This window comes from Macrotis lagotis, chromosome 1 (genome assembly GCF_037893015.1).
Source record: "Macrotis lagotis isolate mMagLag1 chromosome 1, bilby.v1.9.chrom.fasta, whole genome shotgun sequence".
In the NCBI taxonomy this organism is placed as follows: domain Eukaryota; kingdom Metazoa; phylum Chordata; class Mammalia; order Peramelemorphia; family Peramelidae; genus Macrotis; species Macrotis lagotis.
In genome coordinates, this window is record NC_133658.1 from 730,411,566 (window position 1) to 730,434,537 (window position 22,972).

Sequence of the window (22,972 nt, forward strand, 5' to 3'; positions counted from 1 at the left end):
CCTGGTGTTGCAGGAGCATACAAGTGCCTTACTAATAATATAGGAAGGGAAACCACAAAGGCCAAGAAACTCCCACAGCATTCAGACCCTCACCAGAAGTCCTGATTCCTATGAAATCAGGTCATGAATAGTTTTAGCAAAGGTATGTCTCTGCACAATATACCCATCACTATAATAAAGAAAATGTGCAAGTCAAATTAGTTGCCATGATCTTCTTTGAATACAAAGGACAACATTTTATCATCATCATCATCATCATCAGACATTCTATTGCCTAATAGAGTCTGTGACCTCAACTATTCTCTTTTTTTTTAAATTGAGAAATCATCTTCCCTTCTTTAAACCATGCAAAGTCTCTCCCATTCTCAGCAATCTTTCAAAAATCATAGTGTCTCAGCAATCACATTTATCAATTCTGTTAAGTGACCTGGCTCCTTTTGGATTGTAGCAAGAGGCTATGGTAAGAGGTGGCAAGAATACACAAAATAATCATACAAGAAAGATCTTAACATCACTGATAACCAAGGTGGTGTGGTTACTAATCTAGACTAGTCAGACATTCTGGAGAATTAAGTAAAGAGGTGATATAAGAGGTGACATAATTCTAGCTGAGTTATTTAAAACCCTAAAAGATGAACCTATTAAAGTGTTGAACTCAATATGTCATTGAATTTGTAAAAATCAACAGTGGCCATTGGATTGAAAAGATCAGTTTTTGTCCCAATTCTAAGGAAGGGCAATGCCAAGAAAATGTTCAAATTACTGAATAATTGTTCTCACTTCACATACCAGCAAGATCCTTTCCTATTTAAAAATAACTTTCTTTAGTAGAAAATCAGAAAGCAAAATAAAAGTTGAGCAGTTCTTTTTTCTGTCACTGAACCACTGCCCTAGTCATTCTTTGATCTCCAACACTGCAAAAACAAAAAGAAAAACGAAGTCCCCTGTTTTCAATTTTACTCACCAGGCTCCACTTCTGGAAATTAGGGTTCTTGACACTTCTCAGAATTATTTCAGTGCATAACATAAGATATAAATATAGTTGCAACAATTATAATAATTGCTAATATAATATAATTCTTTTAGGTTAGTAAAATGCATTACAGATTTTATCCTCACAATAACCCCCAGGGAAATAGGTAGTATTGTTATCCCTAATTTATAGATAAGAAAGCCATGAGAGATACTAGTTAAATAACTGGTGCAGTGTCACATATCATTCGGTTGGTAAATGTCTGAGGTAACATTTGAACTTTCTAACTTCAGATATAGTTGGGTTATGAAAATATAAAAAAAATTAAAAACAACTCCCTTTAATAAGTTCACTTCAAAATACCATCCATAAACAGTATTGAAGAAGTTCACAGCCACAGACACATAGACACTGAAGTGGAAAGCAATTTAGAAGCAAAAAAATGATCATACCATGTTTTCCAAATGAAGCATTCAAGTACGTACAAAGGAATTTTGGGCATTTTCTCTAGTAGTCAGTTTTTTGTTGTTGTTGTTGTTTTGTTACTTTGATATACTGGTCTCCCTAACTTCCACAATGTCACCTTTTTTAAACTTGTCTAAAGTTTAATTTTTTCTTTTTGATACAGACTTCACTAAGAGAACCCAGAATATCCAGGTGCCACAGTCAGAGGTAATTTGTTCTAAGCCTCTACATAGCCAATGTTGAAAAGATCTCAATGACCTTAGGAAACTGTCTCCCAGAGAACAGCTCTCCTGCTTTACTATGAAGATTCTTTAGAACAGCAAGTCTTACCAGCAGGAATGGAAGTTGCTTTTGGTGCAGGAAGCAAACTCCGGCGGGGAGTGGTCACGATGTTGGCTGCTTGTGTGGTGGTCCTACCAGTCCCCTTGGGTGCATCTTTAGAAAGCACAGCTGCCTTTGGAGCGGGCTGATCTTCATTTACAAAGCTGGAACCTGTAGGAGGCCAAGGATAATTAATTATAACTTCATAAAAAATTGATTGACTTAGTTTCTATTTGCAATTACCAACTATGATGAAAGCACACAACATACTTATATTTTGACCTAACTTTTAATATCTAACAAGTTTTTAATTAAGCAACTAATATGTATCAAATGCTGACCATACAAAGACAAAAATTCTAAAGCAGCAGACAATCTGTATATAAACATACAATCAAATCAATCAAAAATATAAATATAAACAGAATAACTTTTATTGCCTCAGGATATTGGAAGTTCTTTACATATAGGGTGTTTGTCTGACCTAAGGTTTGATGTGGGGAAGGAACTTCCAGCTCACAGGCCATAGAAAGTCAGAGAAATTACTTGGTCTAGCACCATCACAGTAACCACAGATGGGACTCAAAATTCACTGAATCTTGTAACTTTTTTTTAAGAAAGATTTTATTTATTTTGAATTTTATAATTTTCCCCCAATCTTGCTTCCCTCTCCCCCCACCCCCCACAGAAGGTAGTCTGTTAGTCTTTAAATTGTTTCCATGGTATGCATTGATCTAAGTTGAATGTGATGAGAGAGAGATTGTATCCTTAAGGAAGAAAAATAAAGTATAAGAGAAAGCAAAATTACATAATAAGAAAATTTTTTTTAAAAATTAAAGGTAACAGCCTTTGGTCTTTGTTCAAACACCACAATTCTTTCTCTGGATATAGATGGTATTTTCCATCGCAGATACCCCAAAACTATGCCCGATTGTTGTTGCACTGATGGAATCAGCAAGTCCATCAAGGTTGATCATCACCCCCATGTTGCTGTTAAGGTGTACAATGCTCTTCTGGTTCTGCTCATCTCACTCAGCATCAGTTCATGCAAATCCTTCCAGGCTTCCCTGAATTTCCATCCCTCCTGGTTTCTAATAGAACAATAGTGTTCCATCACATACATATACCATAGTTTATTAAGCCATTCCCCAACTGAACGACATTCACTTAATGTCCAATTCTTTGCCACCACAAATAGGGCTGCCATGAATATTTTTGTACAAGTGATGTTTTTACCCTTTTTCATCATCTCTTCAAGGTATAGAGCCAGTAGTGGTATTGCTGGATCAAAGGGTATGCACATTTTTATTGACCTTTGGGAGTAATTCCAAATTGATCTCCAGAAAGGTTGGATAAGTTCACAGTTCCACCAACAATGCATTAGTGTCCCAGATTTCCGAAATCCCTTCCAACATTGATACTTGTCATATTGGCCAGTCTAAGAGGTGTGAGGTAGTATCTCAGAGATGCTTTAATTTGCATTTCTCTAATAAGCAGTGATTTAGGGAAATTTGCCTTTGGATCGCTTTGAATTCCTCATCTGCCAATTGTCTTGGCATATCCTTCGACCATTTGACGATTGGGGAATGGCTTGTTTTTTTTTTAATTTGACTCTGTTCTCTGTATATTTTAGAAATGAGTCCTTTGTCAGAAATACTAGTTGTAAAAACTGTTTCCCAATTTACATTTCTTTTGATCTTGGTTACAGTCGGTTTGTCTGTGCAAAGCTTTTTAATTTAATGTAATCAAAATCGTCTAGTTTGTTTTTAATGATGTTCTCCATCTATTCCTTGATCATAAACTGCTTCCCTTTCCATAGATCTGACAGGTAAACTAGTCCTTGATCTCTTAGTTTGCTTATAATATTGTTTTTTTATGTCTAAATCTTGTAATCATTTTGATCTTATCTTGGTACAGGGTGTGAGGTGTTGGTCTAATTCAAGTTTCTGCCATACTAACTTCCAATTTTCTCAACAGTTTTTATCGAAGAGAGAGTTTTTATACCAATAGCTGGCCTCTTTGGGTTTATCAAACAGTAGATTACTATAATCATTTCCTGTTATTGCACTTAATCTATTCCACTGGTCCACCACTCTATTTCTTAGCCAATACCAGACAATTTTGATGACTGATGCTTTATTATACAATTTTAGATCTGGTAGGATTAAGCCACCTTAATTTTGTACTTTTTTTTCATTAAATCCCTGGAAATTCTCGACTTTTTATTACTCCATATGAATTTACTTACAATTTTTCCCCAACTCATTAAAGTAATTTTGGTAGAATTGTCATTTTTATTATATCAACTCAGCCTATCCGTGAGCAGTTGATATATGCCCAGTTATTTAAATCTTTGACCAATCTTAAAAAGGGATCATATAAGTACATATTTCTGTGTAACCAGATATATTGAAAAAATAATTCATTTTTCCAAAAGTGTAACTATTGTTCCCAAATTATCTCTGCATTGGGAATAAGGTAGGTGGGGAAGAAATAGGCAAGGGTTTAAAGTAATACAACAGATCTCAGTTCTGCAATTCTATTTAATCATCTGCAACTGAGATTTAAAATCAGCTGAAACTGGGTGGTAAAAAGTTTTTGTTTAGCACAGGTTAGATTTCTACTATATTTTGCAAGTGATAAACAGTCAAAATATATCTATAAGTAGTTTTTAGAGAAAGCTATCCAAGCTTTCAACTGCCAAATGAAAAAATGCTCCACTAATAATTTGAGAAATGCAAATTAAAGGAATCTACTTCCCACCCATCAAATTGGCAAAGTTGACAAAAAAGATAATGACAATTACTGGAGAGACTGTGAGAAAACAGGTAAATTAATGCACTGTTTATGGCACTGTGAACTGGTTGAGACATTATGGAATTCGATTTGAAACTATGTGTAAAAAGTTGCTAAAGGGGAGACTAGGTGGCACAGTGGATAGAGCACCAACCTTGGAGTCAGGAGTGCCTGAGTTCAAATCTGGCCTCAGACACTTAATAATTACCTAGCTGTGTGGCCTTGGGAAAGCCACTTAACCTCATTGCCTTGCCAAAAAAAGTTGCTAAACACAGATCCATCGACATCACTGATAATAATAAATCATAATATCTAACATTTATATTTTGGGCATGGTGTTAAGCACTTTATAATCTAATTTAATCTTCATAACAACCCTGGAAGGTGCTATTATTATCGCCATTTTACAGATGAGGAAACTGAGACAAATAGTTTTAAGTAACTTGCTCAAGGTCAAAAGGTTGTTATTTGTCTGAGACAGGATTTGAATTCAGGTCTTCCTGATTTTCAGCTCCCTCTCCATTGCATCACCTAATTGACTCTACTAGGTTCCCATGACAAAGAAATCAGAGAAAAAGAAAAATGACTTCATATATTTATAACAGCTCTTTTTGTGGTAAGCAAAGAACTGACCCATCAATTAGGTAATGCCTGAATAATTTATGGTTCATGAATGTAACGAAATACTATTATCCTATAAGGAATGACAAAAGGGACAGTTTTAAAAATATGTAGAATGATGATGATGATTATGATGTATAGATAGAAAAGGAAGTGAGCTGAACCTGGAGAACAAATATGCACCAACTTTCAGAACAAAATTCTGAAATATTTAAGAACTCTAATCAATGCAGTAAGTACAATTCCAGAAGATTCATGATGAAACACCCACCTCAGACAAGACAATGGACTCAGGGCAGAATGAGACATACATTTTTTTGGATATAGCCAAGGCTGAAATACATCTTACTAGTCTATACATATTTGTTTAAAAGAGTTATTTTTCCTTTTCAATGAGAAAATGAGATGAGATTTGTGATAACTGAAAAAATTAAATAAAAAAAAACAACTAGAATTAAATATAAATTCCTCCATCAGGCATTTAAAATTTTTACAACCTGACCCCTTCCTGCCTTTCCAGTCTTCCTACACATTACTCCATACCCTCTAGTTCAGTCAAACTGGCCTATCACTGATTGCTAAAGCTCACCTTATTTTCTATCCATCTGTGACTTACACTGCAGGGCTCTTTCTCCTCACCTCTATAGCCTTATATGCCTAGTTTTCTTCAAGGCTCAGATTAAACATCATCTACTAGGGAAGTCCTTTTCTGGGCTCTCTCAACTTACTGTTTTTCTTTCCAAGGACTCCTCCACTTGTAAATGACTCATACACTGTTATCCCTTCCATATCACTGGGGTTAGGGGGGACAGCACCCCTGAAATCTGGAAAATTTACATAAAATATTTTGGCCCTCCCTTTGACCCAAGAAGAAGGCTGAATTTTTTCTTTTCCTCTATGGGATGTTTAAAGTATCTTATGGTAAAATTTGGGTTGATATTATATAATACCATTCATACATTTTAAGCATTTCTGAGTTTCTAAACTTTTTCTGTGTCATATGCTGGCCTTCATGTGTCATCTGTGGCTTCTGCAAAACTCCTTAAAAATTCCCATTTAATTTCTTATGCTGACTGTGATATATTGAAACCTGTAATTGAAAGTCACAATGAGAAAGGAATAATCATTTCTATATAGATACATGTTGTCTCCTAGGTTTTTTTAAAGGCAAAGATTATTTATTTTTGTTTATGAATCCCTAGAAGTTAGCATTATCTCATAGTTAGTAAGAACTTAATAAATGTTTGTTGATTGAATGATTCTGAAAGATAAGGAAATCATCTGAAATTTAGCTCTGATGGAAACTGGGCAGTAAACCTGACAGGTTTCACGAGCAACTTCAATGTTTCATTTTTGCCAGATACTTGAACAGTTATTAAATAGGAATGGTTAGTGAGAATCAGTTCTACTGTTCTTCACAAGAAATGACATATTAAATTCAAAAGAATAAATATCAGTTTCAGCAATCCACCAGTTTTCACCAGATTCTCCTATCTGAAGTTTAGATAGCAACAAGAAGTATTTGCTAAATATTCACTATGCAAAGCTCTGGAGGGGACACAGTTTTTGGCTAAGCCACAATTCCTGATCCTGAATGTTATAATGTATAATATTATGATAAGTATGTTAGAGAGTTATGAAACAAAATTCTATGGGATTTCTGAGGGTGAAAGCTGTTACCATTTGTTGTATTTTTTGTCCTTCATTCTCAAGGAGGTCCATTACATCAGGGAGGTTATGCCATGACAGGAAGTTGAAGGGAACTGTGCTAAGTCTCCAGCCTCACTTTCTCCTCTAGAGTCATCTGGGTCCAATGACCAGACATCCATCAGGATACCTAAAGATGGCCCTGCATGTAGTGGGAGACCTTGGCCTTTTTAAGCTAGGATTTTTAACAGGCCTTGGTCTGACTGAGACAAAGTTGATTAAATAATTATGGTTAGGTAAGAAAGAAAATGATTTCTAAGAGTGAAGATTGTTTTCCCCTAAAGAGATCACAGATGTCTTCCTGGAGGAAGATTGTTCTTTAAACAAGAGTTAGAAATTCAAATAATTAAGAATAAGAGGGAGGGTGCTAGGGGCACAGGGAACAATGGGAGTAATCATGTGGAGATGTGAGAATCCAATGCATTTTATTTTATTCTTTTGAGGTGTGGGTAGGAGCAGAGATTTCATTTTTGTGTCATACTTTTCAGAAGCTTTTGTATCAGAACTTAATCTCAGCATACAGATTTGATCAGGGATAACACATTGATAATCAATTTTTTCTGACAAAAATTGAAGGAAATAACTACATACATATGAATGCTTAAATGTAATATATATATATATATATGTATGTATGTATGTATAGTACTCCAGAAACTTTTAAGTATACATAAATGTTAGATATCATCATTATATGTACACACACATAAATAAGCCTCTAAGAAATTTCAGTCCATTAAATTAACAACCATAGGTGCAAAAGCTTACAGATCCATTAACCTAGACTTCACCTCTCTCCTGTACTCCAGTCCCATATCACTATTTGCCTATTGGACACTCAATAGATGTCCCACTAGCCTCTCAAATCAATCATATCCAAAATAGAATTGATTATCTTTCTTCCCAACAATTCCTACTTCCTAACTTCCCTATTTCTGTTGAAGACATACCCACATATTTATTCTTGTGGCAACTCCAATTGGAGTGCTTGGCATGATTCTCTTGAATCTTCCTTCTCTCTCGATTCTCATATAATTGGTGGCCAAGACTTACTCATTCTATCTCCACAGTATCTCCTGCATTCATTTCTTCTTTTCTCTCCCCTCACATGACCACTAACCTGATTCAGGTCCTTATTATTTCTCACCTGTTCTAGGTGGTTAGGGATTGGTATGTCCCTTTTCCAATCCATCATCCAAATAACTGCCAACATAGAGATAGTGCAGATCTGACTATTTTTATTCCCCTATTCAAAAAGCTCCAGCAGTTTCCAATTGTCTCTAAATAAGATAAAAACTTCTCTGCTGACCTTTAAAGAACTTCACCTCCCAGCTGATCTTTCCAGGATTATTAACAATTCATTATTATTGAGTCGTTTTTCAGTTGTGTCTGACTTCAAAATCCCATTTGGGGTTTTCTTAGAAAAGATACTGGATTTCTCTTCCAGCTCATTTTACAGATGAGGAAACTGAGGCAAGCAAAGTGAAGTGACTTACCCAGATTCACACAACTAGTAAGTGTCTGAGATACAAATTTGACCTCAGAAGATTAGTCTTTGTGATGTCAGGAGAGCATCCTATTCATTGTACCACCTAGCTGCTCATTATTGCTGATTATTTTCCTGAAAATTCTCTATATTCTAGGAAAAGGGGTCTACTTTCTGTTCCTTGTACAGAAAATTCCATCTCCTACTTTCTGTTTTGCAAAGACTTGCTCCCATCAGGAGGGAATGTACACCTTTCTTCCCCAAGCCTTTTAGGAGCCCTGGCTTCCTTCAAAATGTGTCTTAAGTGCCATTCCTATGGGAGCCCTCTCTTCATACCCCAAGTAGTTAGCTGAATTACCTGAGCAATTGCTTTTCTTTTTAATTTAAGGCAATGAGGTTAAGTGACTTGCCCAAGGTCACACAGCTAGGCAATTATCAAGTGTCTGAAGCTGGATATGAACTCAGGTCCTCCTGACTCCAGGGTCAGTGCTCTATCCATTTCACCACCTAGCTGCCCCCCCTGAGCAATTTTTAAAATGTGTTTTCTATGTAATTTTTGCATTTGCTGTCCTGCCTGGTTTTTAGCTCCATGGAACAAAATAGCCCTCCCAGGATAAGGTCATCACTTCTACATTCACCACCATGTTACTAACTTAAGGCTTGACTGACAACATCTCCCTCAGTCTACTTTCTCCTCTATTTGGAGGGCAGAGTACCAAACTCCTCCCAATGCTTTCCTTTTTAGAGGGCAGAAACTGGACTGAGATCACTCCACTTTGCATATGATGCCTTATATAGTTTAAACTCCATGAAACAAGATGCCCCTATCCTGGTGTCCCATGCCTCAACCCCAACTCCCTTTCCTGCCTCTTTTAAACTACAAGCTCATTGGGGCAGAGATTGCCTTAATTTTTATTAATTGCATACTTAGCAATTAGCACAGTGCCAGAAATATACTTAATAAATGTTTATTGGATTTGTTGGAGTATTTACCCTATATAAAGAAAAATGTATAGCATTTACTTTTCTGGACACATGCTATTTCCTTTAACAGAATGTAATAAGAAAAATAGCTATCATTTGCATAGCACTTTAAGGTTTGCAAAGAACTTTAAAATATTATTTCATTCAAAGCTATCTATAGTCATAATGAATATTGCTCTAAATCATTATTGATTATAGAAATGCAAATTAAAACATCTCTGAATACCATCAGATTAGGCAAAATGACTAGAAAAGAAAATGATCAATGTTGGAGGGAATGTGGGAAAAATGGGATAGTAATGCATTTTGGTGGGTTTGTGAACTGATTTGACCTTTCTGGAGAGCAATTATACCCAATGGGCAATAAACCTGTACATACCCTTTGATCTGCAATACTGCTATTGGGTCTATATCCTGAAGAGATCATGAAAAAGGATAAAAATATCACATGTATAAAACTATTCATAGCAAGTTTTTGGTAGTGGCAAAGAATTGAAACTTGAGATGTCCATCAATGGAGAATGGCTGAATATATGTATGGAACACTATTGTTTATAAGAAATCATGAGGGATGGGATTTCAGAAAAGTCTGGAAAGACTTGCCTGAATTGGTGCAGAGTGAAATGAACAGAACCAGAAGAACATTATATACACTAACAACAACATGGGGTAATGATCTATCATGATTTACTTGCTCATTTCAGTGATATAATAATCAAAGACAATTTTAAAAGATTTATGATGGAAAATACTATCCATATCCGGAGAAGGAACTGAGGATTTTAAATGAAGACTAAAGCTTATTATCTTTAATTTTTAAAAGTTGTCTTATGTGTTATATCATTTTTTCTCTCTAATGTAGTCTTTGTTCCATTTAGATCTGATTCTTCTCTCACAATATGATCAACATGGGGCTATTGTTTAGCATGATTATTAACACAGACCCTATATCAGATTGCTTTCTGTCAGGGGGAGAAGGGAAGGAGGGAGAAAAATGTAAAACTCAAAACTTTGCAAAAATGATCGGCAAAAACTACTATTGTATGTAGATGGGGAAAAACAAATAAAATATTAAAACTAATAAAATATTATTTCATTTTATTTTCACAATAACTCCAGGGAGGATGCTATTTTCATTCCTATTTTTACAGAAGAAGAAACTGAAGCACAGTTTGGTTAAATGCCTTGTCCAATGTCACACAGCTAATAAGTATTTGAGAACAAATTTGAACTCAAGTCTTCCTGAGTCTAGGTCTAGCTCTCTCTCTCTCTCTCTCTCTCTCTCTCTCTCTCTCTCTCTCTCTCTCTCTCTCTCTACTATGCCATCTATCTGCCAAATTCCTTAAAAATAAGGACATTGACATTCTTGTTTTTGTATCTTCAGCTCTTGTGGCACAGTGGATAATAAGCAAATGCTTATCTGACTTAATGAATCAATGAATGAGCAATTACAACATGCTTGGAATAAACATGAACAGTTACAAGGATGTAATGATTCTCCTAGAAAAATAAATGGGCAGCAACAGCTAGAGAAAAGCATATATAATTTCAGAGAAAGCATATGATTTTTATTTTCATCCCTTTAAACAGATTGGAATAAAATTCTATACAGACAGTGCCTGCAGAGAAATTATAACATTATTAAAATTGCATGCACACACGTGTGTGTGTGTGTGTGTGTGTGTGTGTGTGTGTGTTAAAGCAAGGATTTTGTTTAGGCTTGTAGAATAAGAAAATTTTTCTTTCGCTTCTTTCTAAGGTCTCAAAGCATGTTGAAAATAATTTGTGATAAGTAGCTTATTTTTGGAAGGGGATGAGGAAGGGTTAAGAAGAAAAGCAAATTTTTCAGGGAAAAGGAACAATAGGCTAGTTGAACTTGAGAAGTCTATGTCTCATTGGTTTTTTAAGGTGGAGCAAGGTTTAATTGTATATCAGCCACATGGATTTATGCAAATGTTGTTGACCCCCAAGTATAATCAGTGACATTAAAAACTCAATCAATCCAATTTGTGCCCTTACTGAGAAAGAGAAGGCATGATTTGAATCAAATCACGAACAGAACACACTGAAATAAGACAATTTCTCCAATTCTGTATTGCTAGGTTTCTTTGCTAGTTTCACAGTAGAAACTTAGAATTTCTCTGAAGGATCTTAAACCTTTTGGATACTGAGAGAGTCTTGGCTGATAGAAATATTTTCATATGAAATTGTCCAATGTTCAATACATTGAACACATGCCTCCACTGCTGCTCCTCCTAACAATTAAACACTATAAAGTTTCCAAATCAATCTCAAATCTCCTTGAGGCATCACAACAGCCCTGTCAGATAATTGTTTTATTATTCCCTTTTTATAAATTAAAAAATTGAGACTTCCACTGGTTAAATGACTTATTCACAGTCACATAGTTAGTAACTGTAAGGCAGGAATGGAAAGCAGATCTTCCTAATTCTGAGTCAAATGTTCCATAAACTATACTGTTTCTTCACTAAAATATGTATTGCTAGATGATTTAGACAACAAACTTTCACATGTACAACATTTTTCCTTCAGTAATTGACTCAAGTTCTTAAGAAGTAACTATTTTTATATTTTTTGCAGAGTTGAAATATCCTTTTTCTCAATCCCTCTTGTACCAGGTTTTATTCTTTTATGTGAAATTTATTATACTGAGAATATTTCAATTTGGAAATCTGGTTGCTTGCCAGCATGACAAGTAATTGTTCTGCTTGAGGTATGAGGTATTGGGGAAGTTGTGCTTCTGCAATCACTTCTGAGAGACATCTTGGATTATAGAAATAAAACAAAACCCAACAACACACAAAACCCCAACCATACCTTCACAGAGACCACAGAATTACAGAACTTGATGAGAGGTAGAGGATTCACTTGGTATTTCTAGTCCAATCCACACCTGGGGAAGGAAGCTTTACTACAACATAATTTCTAAGTGGTCATTCAACCTCTGCCTAAAGGCTTCTCCTAAGAGGGAACCGACTAAAGTTTACTGTTCAGTCATTTTTCAGTTGTCTCTACTCTTCATGATCCCATTGGGAGTTTTCTTGACAAAGATACTAGGATGATTTGCCATTTCCTTCTCCAACTGATTTTACACATGATGAAACTAAGGCAAAAAGAGTAATGTAACTTTCCCAGGGTTACATAACAGGGAAGTATCTGAGATCAGATTTGAACTCTGGAAACGAAGTCTTTCCAACTCCAAGTCTGGCCTTCTATCTAATATGCCATTTAACTGCCCAATCTGACATGGCTCGAATTCTCAAAAAGTTTTTTTCTGAAATCAAGTCCAACTAATTGTGCCTCTTTGCAACCTCTCTCCATTGCTCCAGATTCTTCCCTCTAAGACTAAATAGAAAGCAAATCCTTTCTCCTGATGAGATCCTTTCAATTAATTGAAAATGTCTATCACATTCCCCCTTCTCCAAGGAAATGTGCCCAGTTCCTTCAATCTTTGAAATAAGGCTCTTCATCACTGAGGTTGACCTCTTTTGGATGCCAGTTTATCCTTGATTTTTTTTTTATTAATGAATAATCTATTTAAATGTAGCACCTAGAACTGAATACAGAAAAGTACCATCAAACCATCCCATTGTTTTTCTCAAAAGCTATATCCTTCCTAACATATGACACAATGAATCTTAGGGCATATGGATCTTTTTCAGATTCATTATTTTCAGGTTTTATCTTGCTCATGTTGTACTTATGAAGTTATTTTTTTATACTCATACTTGACTTTAAATTTATTCTTTACAATTTTATCTTGTTGAATTTGACTAGGGGGCTGAGGACCTGAGCTGGAGTCAGACTTGAATTCAAATATGGTGTCAGATATTTACTAGCTGTGTGACCTTGGGTAAGTCAACCTGTTGGTCTCAGTTTCCTCAGCTGTAAAATGAGCAGGAGAAGGAAATGGAAAACCACTTCAGGATCTCTGCCAAGAAAACCTAAATAGTGTCATGAAGAGTCAGATTGAAATGAGCAAACAACAAAAAATGGAACAATTCTTTTTCATTCATTTGTTCATTCATTCATTAAATACATATGTATGAATGAGTGCTAAGGATATAGAGGCAAAAGAAGTCCTTGCTTACAAAGGAACCTATGAAGGTGCATTTGGACAAGTACGAGGAAAATATTCTTGTCAAATTTGGAGATGACACAAATAGCATCCACTTCTCAAAGCAGTTGTGTCTCAAATAATATTTATGCTTAGCACAAAGCACATAGTAGAAAGTATATAAATGTTAGCTACTATGGTTATTATTATTCAACTGAATGTTTTGGCTCATTCCAGTTTCACTGGATTCTGATTCTGTCATGTAAGTTCCTCACTCAATTTGACAAGAATGTTTTCCTCCTACCTGTCTGACTGTACCTTCTTAGGCTTCTTTGCTGGAAAGCAAAGACTTTACTTATTTTTTGCCTATCTTTATATACTTAGCCTTAGTATATTGTCTGAATCACAGTATATTTTAAATAAATGAATGAAAAATAATTAATTAAGCAGGTACCATATGCCAAATATCACATTAAGTACTGGAGATAGAACCAGAAAAGTTAAGTCAATCTTCCTCTCCAACTCAGGGGTAGTAGGGGAGAGGATGACAAACTATAAAAGAAATTTTAGCTGCATGGCAGATAGAAAACCATGGAAGTTCTAATGATTTACTAGTGAGACAAATGGGAAGGCTCAAAGGTGACAAAGATAAAAATTAAAGTTTCTATTTCCAAAGAGTTTATAATCCACTAAAGACAAACAACTATAAATCACTAAACACAAATAAGTAAATATGAAATCTTTATAGATATTCTCAATCCTCATCTGCATCTTTTGGAAAATGTAACACCCTTCAAGCCTGAGCTCAATCATCTCCTTCCCTAGTTGTTAGCTTCCCCTAGCCATCACTATATATTTATTTTTGCATACAGCTCCCATTCTGCATTTATCTGTGAACATGCTGCATTTCTCTAATAGAACCCAAAAGGCAGGGGCTGTTTCAGTTTTTTCATTTATATTCCCTGTGCATCTACTTTGTCTGCTATATAGTTGGTACCTTATCATCATCATCATCATCATCATAATTATCATGATAACAATTATCACAACATATCATCATCATCTCCATTGTCATATCATCATGATTACATTATCATCACATCATCATCACAATCACATTATCATCATCATATCATATTCCATTATCATCTTCACCATAACTACTATATAAAGTAAATACAAAGTAATTTCCAGGTACAAGGGCACCAGTAACTGGAGAATAAGATAGATTTCCTCTAGGAGATTTGAATTGAACCTTGAAGGAAGCTAGGATTTATATGAGAAGTGAAAAGGGAGTACAATTTAGTAACATAGAGAACCTTTGCTTAAAAAAAAAGCATTAAAGTGTCTCCTATATGGGAAAATGTGAGAAGACCATTTTGGTTGGGATATAGATTACCTGAAGGCATGTCATGAGCAACAAACCTAGAAAAGTGGGATGAGCCAGATTCTGGAAGGCTTTAAATGCCAGAGTTTGTATTTGATCCTAGTGATAATAAGTCACCAGAGCTTTTTGAGGAAGTCAGTACTATATGGTCAGGCATTATCAAATTGATAGTTGTGTTACAGAAGAATTGGAAGAGACTGACCTCAGGAATTAAGGACTGGACCAGGGTATCCTGGGAGATATTGTTGGGGACAACTGAGTAGATGTGGAAGTGGGAATAGATGAGGGTGACTCCTACAAATGTGCCAGACTCATTAAGAAACCTCCCCTCATGATGTATTCTATTGCCATCTTTTGGAAAACCTCCTACTGAAAATGGTATTGAACAGAGAGAAACTGCTTTGGGGAAAATATATAAAATTTGGTTGAGACATTTCCTCAGAATAGCCTGATACTCTACAGTGGCTGTTCCATATTCTCAGGTCTCAAGTCCACAATCTCAAACTTTCTTTCTCTTTAGTGCCAAAGTTCACAAGATACTGACAAACTTGCTCCCCAACTGATCAGCAATGGGCAATCTCTCAGATATTTTTTGTTCTCAATTTTTTCTTATTTTTTTCAGATTTTCAAGGTTTTTGTGTTTTTAATATTCTCCTGCTTTGCACTTCTATCTAGTTCCATTCTGTTTGTGTTTGCAACTCTGGATATTTTTTTTAAAGAGGCATTCTCTGAATTATTTTTCATCACATACTCATATTGTTTTCATGAGAAGGGATGGATGAAATAAACAGAGAATTAGGGAGAGAGACATTGCTAATATTCTCAATCACCTCTCAAACTCCACCATATAAAGTGTGATAGATCAATCACACCTAGCTACTATGAAGAATACTATCTAATACTACTTCAGTACCCCGGGTTCATACTTCTCTCCTTTCTCCTCTATTTAATCTTGATGGTGATAGAAGTAGTAGTAGTAGCAGTAGCAGTAGGAGTAGTAGCAGCAGTAGTAATTAGTAGTATAGTGGTGGTGGTGGTAGTAGTGACAGAAGTATAGTAGTTGTAATAGTAGTAGTAGAAAGAGGATTAAAAAGAGGAGAAAAAAGAGAAGGAAGGGAAAAATAAGAAGGGAAAAAAGAGGAGAGAGGAGCAGTACAAATAACAAGGACCAACTTGAGCAACTAAATTTGAAAGTGTTACATCTTCAGGGAGACTGACAATTTAAAGAGGGATCAGTCTTTTTTTTTGGATCAGTCTTAAACACATGGAAAAAGTTCAAACAAATCTGAGGAGCCTGAAAAGCATCCCATCTCTTCTAATCTGATCTATACTGGACCTGTTCAGTTTTTACCCTTTAAAATTGGAACTTCAATTGCCCTCCAGTCCTATGCTACTGTTTCAAATTTCATTTCTAGCTACTAGCTGAGTGATCTTGGCCAGTCAACTTCATCATGCTGAGCCGCAGTTTTCTCATCTATAAAATGAAATGACAATGTCAGTAACTCCTACCGTTTTTAGGTAGGAATTTCTTTAAAGGCAAAATGGAGATAATGTGGAAAAATTTTTGAAGTGCTCTATAAATATTAATTGGCATGAAGATAATGATGATGATGTTTATCAATAAGATTTTTTATCTTTGAGGGAAGTTAAAGAAAAACAGCTACCAGTTATACTCAAACATTTAATTCCATAAGAAAATCATACTTTTTCCTTATCTATTAGCTGGGAAAATTAATAACATGGTTATATGAATTCAATTATAAAAACAGAAGACATAATAGAATTAATGAGACAATATTCTACCCTCCCCCCCCAAAAAAAAGTTTTTTGAGGGAAGGCCACTGAGGAAAATTCCCTTAACTATCAGAAATAATCAAATGGTATTAAAATGCAAATTCAAGGAGCGTATTTCATTGATTTGGTACCATTCCTCTCCAGACATTAGTGATCAAGCTGCCTTCTTCACTATTCATTTTTCATAAAAATCTATGCAATCAAGGAGTTGAAGGTTCAGACTACATAATTTTCTAATTGCTACATATTTCATTGATTTAGCAGATTCTTCTTTGGAAGTTACATTTACTTTGATTATTAAACTTAAAGTGAGTGATTTATTTCCTATCTTCCCTCTGTACCATATAACCTGAGTATATGTCTTTTCAAATAGCTTTCACATTGCAACTATTCTTTAACTTCACAATTTCTGCCAAAGTTGCCTTGGAGGTCAAGAAGAATATTTTGCCAAAGGTATCTGATCATAAAGGCTCTGAATAGACTTGGATAAGGATTCTGGGTTCCTTTTCCATAGAGTTGGGCAAGCCCTTCCTGATGGTTGAGGCTCTCTCACAGGATTCATTCAGAAGGGACCCTATTTTAGAGATCATCACAGGGTCAGAGGTGGAAAAAGAATGAATTGGTTGTCCCTGGAATGAAAGTACTCTCTTACCATAAGCAATTATTGGCTGTGGTGTCAAAGACCTTCCTGTCCAAAGCCATGACTCAGATAGGGTGTCAGAGCATCTTACATCTGAGGTGGGCATACTTCCTCCTGCCTCCATTCAATGAGGTTCTCATTCTCTGTGCTCAGGTACTGGTTCTAGGCTATATCTCCTGTCCCCAATCCACAATACAATTTGTTCTGGCTCCATTGCCATCATTCTCTTTTCCTAGAATCAAATAATAACTATACCATAAGAAAGGTATCAGGTGCTGAGGATAAATTACAATGAGTGAAAAAATCCCTATTTGTATGAAGTTTATATACCAATGGGATATCACTTATAAATATATACACATAAAATGTGCATAAAAATATATATTAATTATAAGGTTACTTTGAAAAGGATAGTTGTAGTAGTTGATGGAATGACTTCCTGTAGGAAGAAGTGGGAAGGGAGGCATTCCAGACCTAGGGACAGAGGCACCAACATGGGAAATGGAATGTCAGAGGAAAGGAATGTTGGGATTGCAGAGTGTAGGAGGGAGGAATAATTCATAAAGAAGTCAGAAAAAGATAGGTTGGGGGCAAGGTTAGGGACTACTTGATTCTAGAGGAAATAGGGAGCCACTGGAGTTTATTGAGTAGGGGAGTGATATGATCAGACCTGGGCTTTAGGAAATCACCTCAGTTCTTTTCAACATGGGAACACAAAGAATATAGGAGATCTGGAAAAAGGGAGCTCCCAAGGGACAAGGCTGCTGTTGAGATGGGCAGTCCAAAGAGTGAGTTTAACCAGGAGTGAAGTGAGCATGGCAGAGTCCTTTTCAGAAATGGCAAACCCATCAAGGTATTCACCAAGGATATAGAGCAGAACCTAGGAGGGGAGGCACCTTGAGGTGGAGAAGGCTACTGGTGAGGAATTAGAGCAGTAAAGTCAGCAATTAGGAGGATGGAGTAAAGTGGGGAGAGACTCGAGACTGTTGAAGAAATCTAGGCAAAGGGTTATGAGGGCCTGATCTATAGCAGCACTAGGTGCAGTAGACAGCACACTAGCCCTGTAATCAGGAGGACCTGAGTTCAAATCCAGCCTCAGACACTTGACACCTACTAGCAACTTAGATAAGTCACTTAGCCTTGATTGCCTCTCATCAAGGTCATCTCCAGTTGTTCTGATTCATATCCGACCACTGGACTCAGATGGCTCTGGAGGAGAAAGTGAGGCTAGTGACTTAGCATAGCACCCCTGCACTCAAATACAATTCAAGTGCTTGTCATGGTATCACCTCTCTGATGTCATGGTCTTCTTCTAGAATGAAGAACAAACATCAATCAATAGCAATTCTATGAGGAGAGAAAAAGTTGTCCCTGTTCCTTGCCTACCTTAAAACGTAGTTGGAATGAGATGTGAACAATATTTAATTGTGACTTCTCAGCTTCACTTTCTTTTGCCAAATGACTATTGAACAGTTTTGTTTACAGTGTATAATGTCAGCTGATGAGTATCTATTTAAAAAATAACCTTCCTGATGTCCATTGGCAGCAAGTTAAACCTCAAGTCTCACTACCAGCCTACAGAATAATTCTCTGATACAACATACATGCCCAGCCATCTGTTCAGGTGGCATTGTGCCTCTTCAAGATGACATGCCAGTTTCATCAGGACTCAGGTGCCAATTCCAACAGAGACCCAGAAGGGACAGCTGTCCTACAGGGAAAAAAAATCTCCCTGATGCCAAGGAATGTCAAATTAGGGTACATGTCAGGTAACAAAGGATGATATCTGTTGGCACTTGGGGCATTGTATTCACAACAAATAATTTCCCATTAATATCTCTTTCTTCCAGATTGCTCCCCTGTTGAGTCTTATACAAGGAAATGGAAACATTAGGAGGTTTGAGGAAGCAGAGGGTACATAAGAGGACTTCAAAGAACATGGCAGCTATTGGTGGTCCCGACACTAATTTGTAAGATTATAGAAACACTTTTGCCTTTTTAAGAGAGGAAGAATGTCAGGAAATATGATTTAAAACAATGAAGTTAACTAAAACTAACAATATGGAAAGTTATTTTTCTTGTCTAAAATTAAAAAAAATTCATCTTTCTTTTTTATTCTGAAGCCCTTCTGATGATGGTGGTTAGGGTTGATCTGGACTCCTGGTTAAACTCACTCTTTGCACTACCCATCTCATCAGCAGCCTTGTCCCTTGGGCGCTCCCTTTTCCAGATCTCCTATATGCTTTAGTGTTTCCATATTGAAAAGAACTGAGCATCAGCAAGATAGATATGGAAACTCAGAGGAGTTTGCCCAAGAACCAAGTTCAAGAACCAAGAACTGCCATATTTCTTCTTACTCCCATTATGATATACTTTGATTACCATAAGAACCTTAAATTCACTCCCTTTCATTCTCACTGAGGATGGAGACATCATCATATTCATTTTTGTCTTCCCCTTTCAAGTGAGAGATCATAGTTAAATATTTATTGAATTAGTGATGAGGAGCCTACCCCTCAAGTTTATTTCCATGGATTTTTCTTCTTTTTTTAAAATAATTTTCTTCTTTGTTTTATCTCAACCTAGAGTTCCTCTAAAAACTCCTAGCTTTTTCACCACCATGAAAACCATTGGAAAAGTATTTCAAAACATAATGTGCTTGTGCTGAAACCTATCCTTTCCCAACCAATTTCCTCACAGAGTGAATCAGAGAAAATCTTATTAAATGGTTGTCATTTGGCCAGTTAGAAACTCCATCATTTCTGCCTGTAAGATCTACTCAGCTATTCTTCAAGTTCCTTGATCACCTAGTTATGGTAGATAAATAATGGGCTTTCAATTAATTTCTTCCTTTATTCCCCATTTCTACCGTCAAATAAATAAGTCACAGTCTTTTGAGAAGGCCCAGGAATAATTTTATAAGACAACAAAACAAACCTCATTTTGCACTTATTATTTTGAAAAATTTGTAATGGACTGAGTACTAGGTAATTTAAAGTGGAATAGTGACCTTTATATTTTGGCCTCAGGATCAGGAGCAGTGTGAACTAATCACTAATATCAGTCCAATGGTAGAGATGAAAGGGCTTTAAAAAGTACTAGACAAGGTCTTATATTGTTATCATCATCACTTCTTAAAATTAAATTTTATTTTTTTGAATGAACAAAAGCCACTCTTATCAAACTCAACATGCTCCAAACATAATTTGTCATTTTTTTTCATTAAAGCTGGCCCTCCTTGAAACATGCCTATTTCTGTTAAGGGTATCATCCTCCTCACATTTACTCAAGTTCATGATCTCAGAGCTGCCCTCCATTATTTCCACCTTCACATTCCCAGATTCAATAAGTTGCCATCTTATTAGTTCTACCTCCATAAAATCCCTTCTCCATATACATTACTTCCCTCATATACACTCACGGACTGTCACCAATGCCTTTACTGCACACCTGCCTCATGTCTACTTTTCAGAATCCTCTTCTCTTTTCTTCTAGGTGACACATCTTCTGTGAAGCCTTACAAGAGATGCCTTTTCTTGATTCTCAAATTATCTTCTATTTTAATCATGTGAATATTTACTATATCTCTGAAATGTAGGTTTCTAGTTATTCTGTTTTGTATTTATTATCCCAGCACCTAGCATGGTATCTTTAATCCAGAAGGTGCTTCATAAAGGCTGGTTGTATTGAAAATAATAGCATGTAAAAAACCTGACCATCTCTACAAATACTCCAGATTCATATTTGGATCATATATAGGACCATTTTCATGACAATGACAAACAGCTTTGGTGGGAATATCTTTGTTCTGTCTTACTTGATACTGATAATCAGAAGATCTCTGAACAAAGTTAGCTGCATTGCTTGCTTTTTAAATCTTTCTTTATATTATTTTTCCAATTGCATGTTATGAAAGTTTTTTCAACATTCATCCACACATAAATATTTAGAAATTACATAATTTCCTTCCACCCTCCCTTCCCACACCTCCTCCCCTCAGCTGCTAGTATGTTGTCAATCCTATCAAGGAATATTATATGATTTTAATATAGGTAAAGGATCCACTTCATTGAAAGAGAGTCTTTTAAAAATGGGCTTTGTTTTATCAAGTCAAATGCTATTTTTTAATCAGTCAGTAGCATTTTGCACCTACTACACATTTCAATTCATTCTATCATTGTGAAGAGGGTCTGCTTCTCCAAAGCTTGGCTGTTCCTTTCATATATTTTAATCAAAGATATCGTTGATGTGTGTGTGTGTGTGTGTGTGTGTGTGTGTGTGTGTGCCTTATTCTCATAAAGATTTCATAGAGATCAGAAAATAGGTTTATAGGTCAGTGATTTCTGATATTTTCCTTATCACTTTTACTTGGCAATAATACAATTTGTGGTTTAGTTTGTGTTTTTTAAATACCACCCCCTCTTTGAGATATCTAGAAAATCAATACCTTATTGAGTTGAAAAATTGCATTACTTCTAGTACAAGTTACTTCTGTATAAATCTTGAACTAGTCTGGTCCTTTTTTTCTGACTCCATCTTTCACAACACCATGACCAATTCTTCATTTAGAACAAAAATTACTAAAGTATTAAGAGTTTTCATTTAGTAGTCCCACTGACATTGATGGAAATATCAGATCATTAAAGAAACACTGATAAATATATTTTTTGACATTGTGCCAATTTTTATAAAGACCAGGATGTTATAGAGCTTACTCAATGAGATCCAATGTTAGAGGCAGCCAAGTGGTATTGCATGTGAATAAAATTCTATACCTGGAGTCAAAATGACCCAGGTTCAAATACAGCCTCAGACACTAACTTGCCATATGGCTCTGAGCAAGCCACTTAACCTTGACTAGCCTCAGTTTCCTCATTTGAAAATGGGGATAACATTTCTTAGGCTTGCTGTGAGGATCAAGTGAGACAATATTTGTAAAGTACTTTACAAAACTTAAAGTATTATATAAGGGTCAGTTATCATTTCTATTCTATTTTATTATTATTCAAAAGAAATTGGTCTAGCAATTCACAAAACAAAATAACAAACATCTAAAAAAATCGCTTAACATCTAGACTATGACCTGCAGCTAAATGGGCAGTTAATTGACCGAGCACATTAGCACAATCATTGTGAATGGATGTTACTGAAGGATGATGAGAAAGACCCAGGACTGCATTGTATTTGAGGAATTGCAATACTTCTGCTAATCTCAATCAGCTCCTCTGACAAAAAAAAAACAAAAACCTTCTCTTAAATGTTAACATTCCTCTTGTGAAACCACAATCTCTGAATGATTCAAACTTTGAATGACACAAAAGGCAACAGAGAGATGACAGTGGCTATGGGAAGGCTGCAGCAATTATTACTTGCAATGAAGTGAAGGAAAGGATTTCATCCAAGAATTATATGGTCAGTCTGAAGGTAGGCCAGTCACAAACTGAGAGGTAGATAAATCTTCGTTTGTTTGTTTTGGTTTTTGCAAGGCAATGAGGTTAAAATGACTTGCTCAAGATCACACAACTAGGTAATTATTTAAATGTCTGAAGTCAAATTTGAACTCAGGTCCTCCTGACTCCAGGGCCAGTGATCTATGACTGCACCACCTGGCTGCTCCTTGAGTGTTAGGTAGGGATAAAAGCTAGGTAGTCTTGATGTAGAGAATTATGAATGCAGCTTTAATGCTGTTAAAATCTTGTTAATTGTGGGGGACTGTTTGC

General features: G+C 35.8%; 1 protein-coding gene across 5 annotated transcripts in view; it reads right to left on the reverse strand.

Annotated features, from left to right (window-relative positions):
- MTUS2 (microtubule associated scaffold protein 2) overlaps nucleotides 1-22,972 on the reverse strand; it is a 675,509-nt gene that overhangs the window by 218,855 nt on the left and 433,682 nt on the right. For all 5 annotated transcript variants that reach the window (XM_074216122.1, XM_074216124.1, XM_074216121.1 and 2 more), the window contains one exon: nucleotides 1,769-1,930. In XM_074216122.1, coding sequence (XP_074072223.1) covers nucleotides 1,769-1,930 — 162 coding nt within the window. The remainder of the gene's footprint in view (nucleotides 1-1,768; nucleotides 1,931-22,972) is intronic.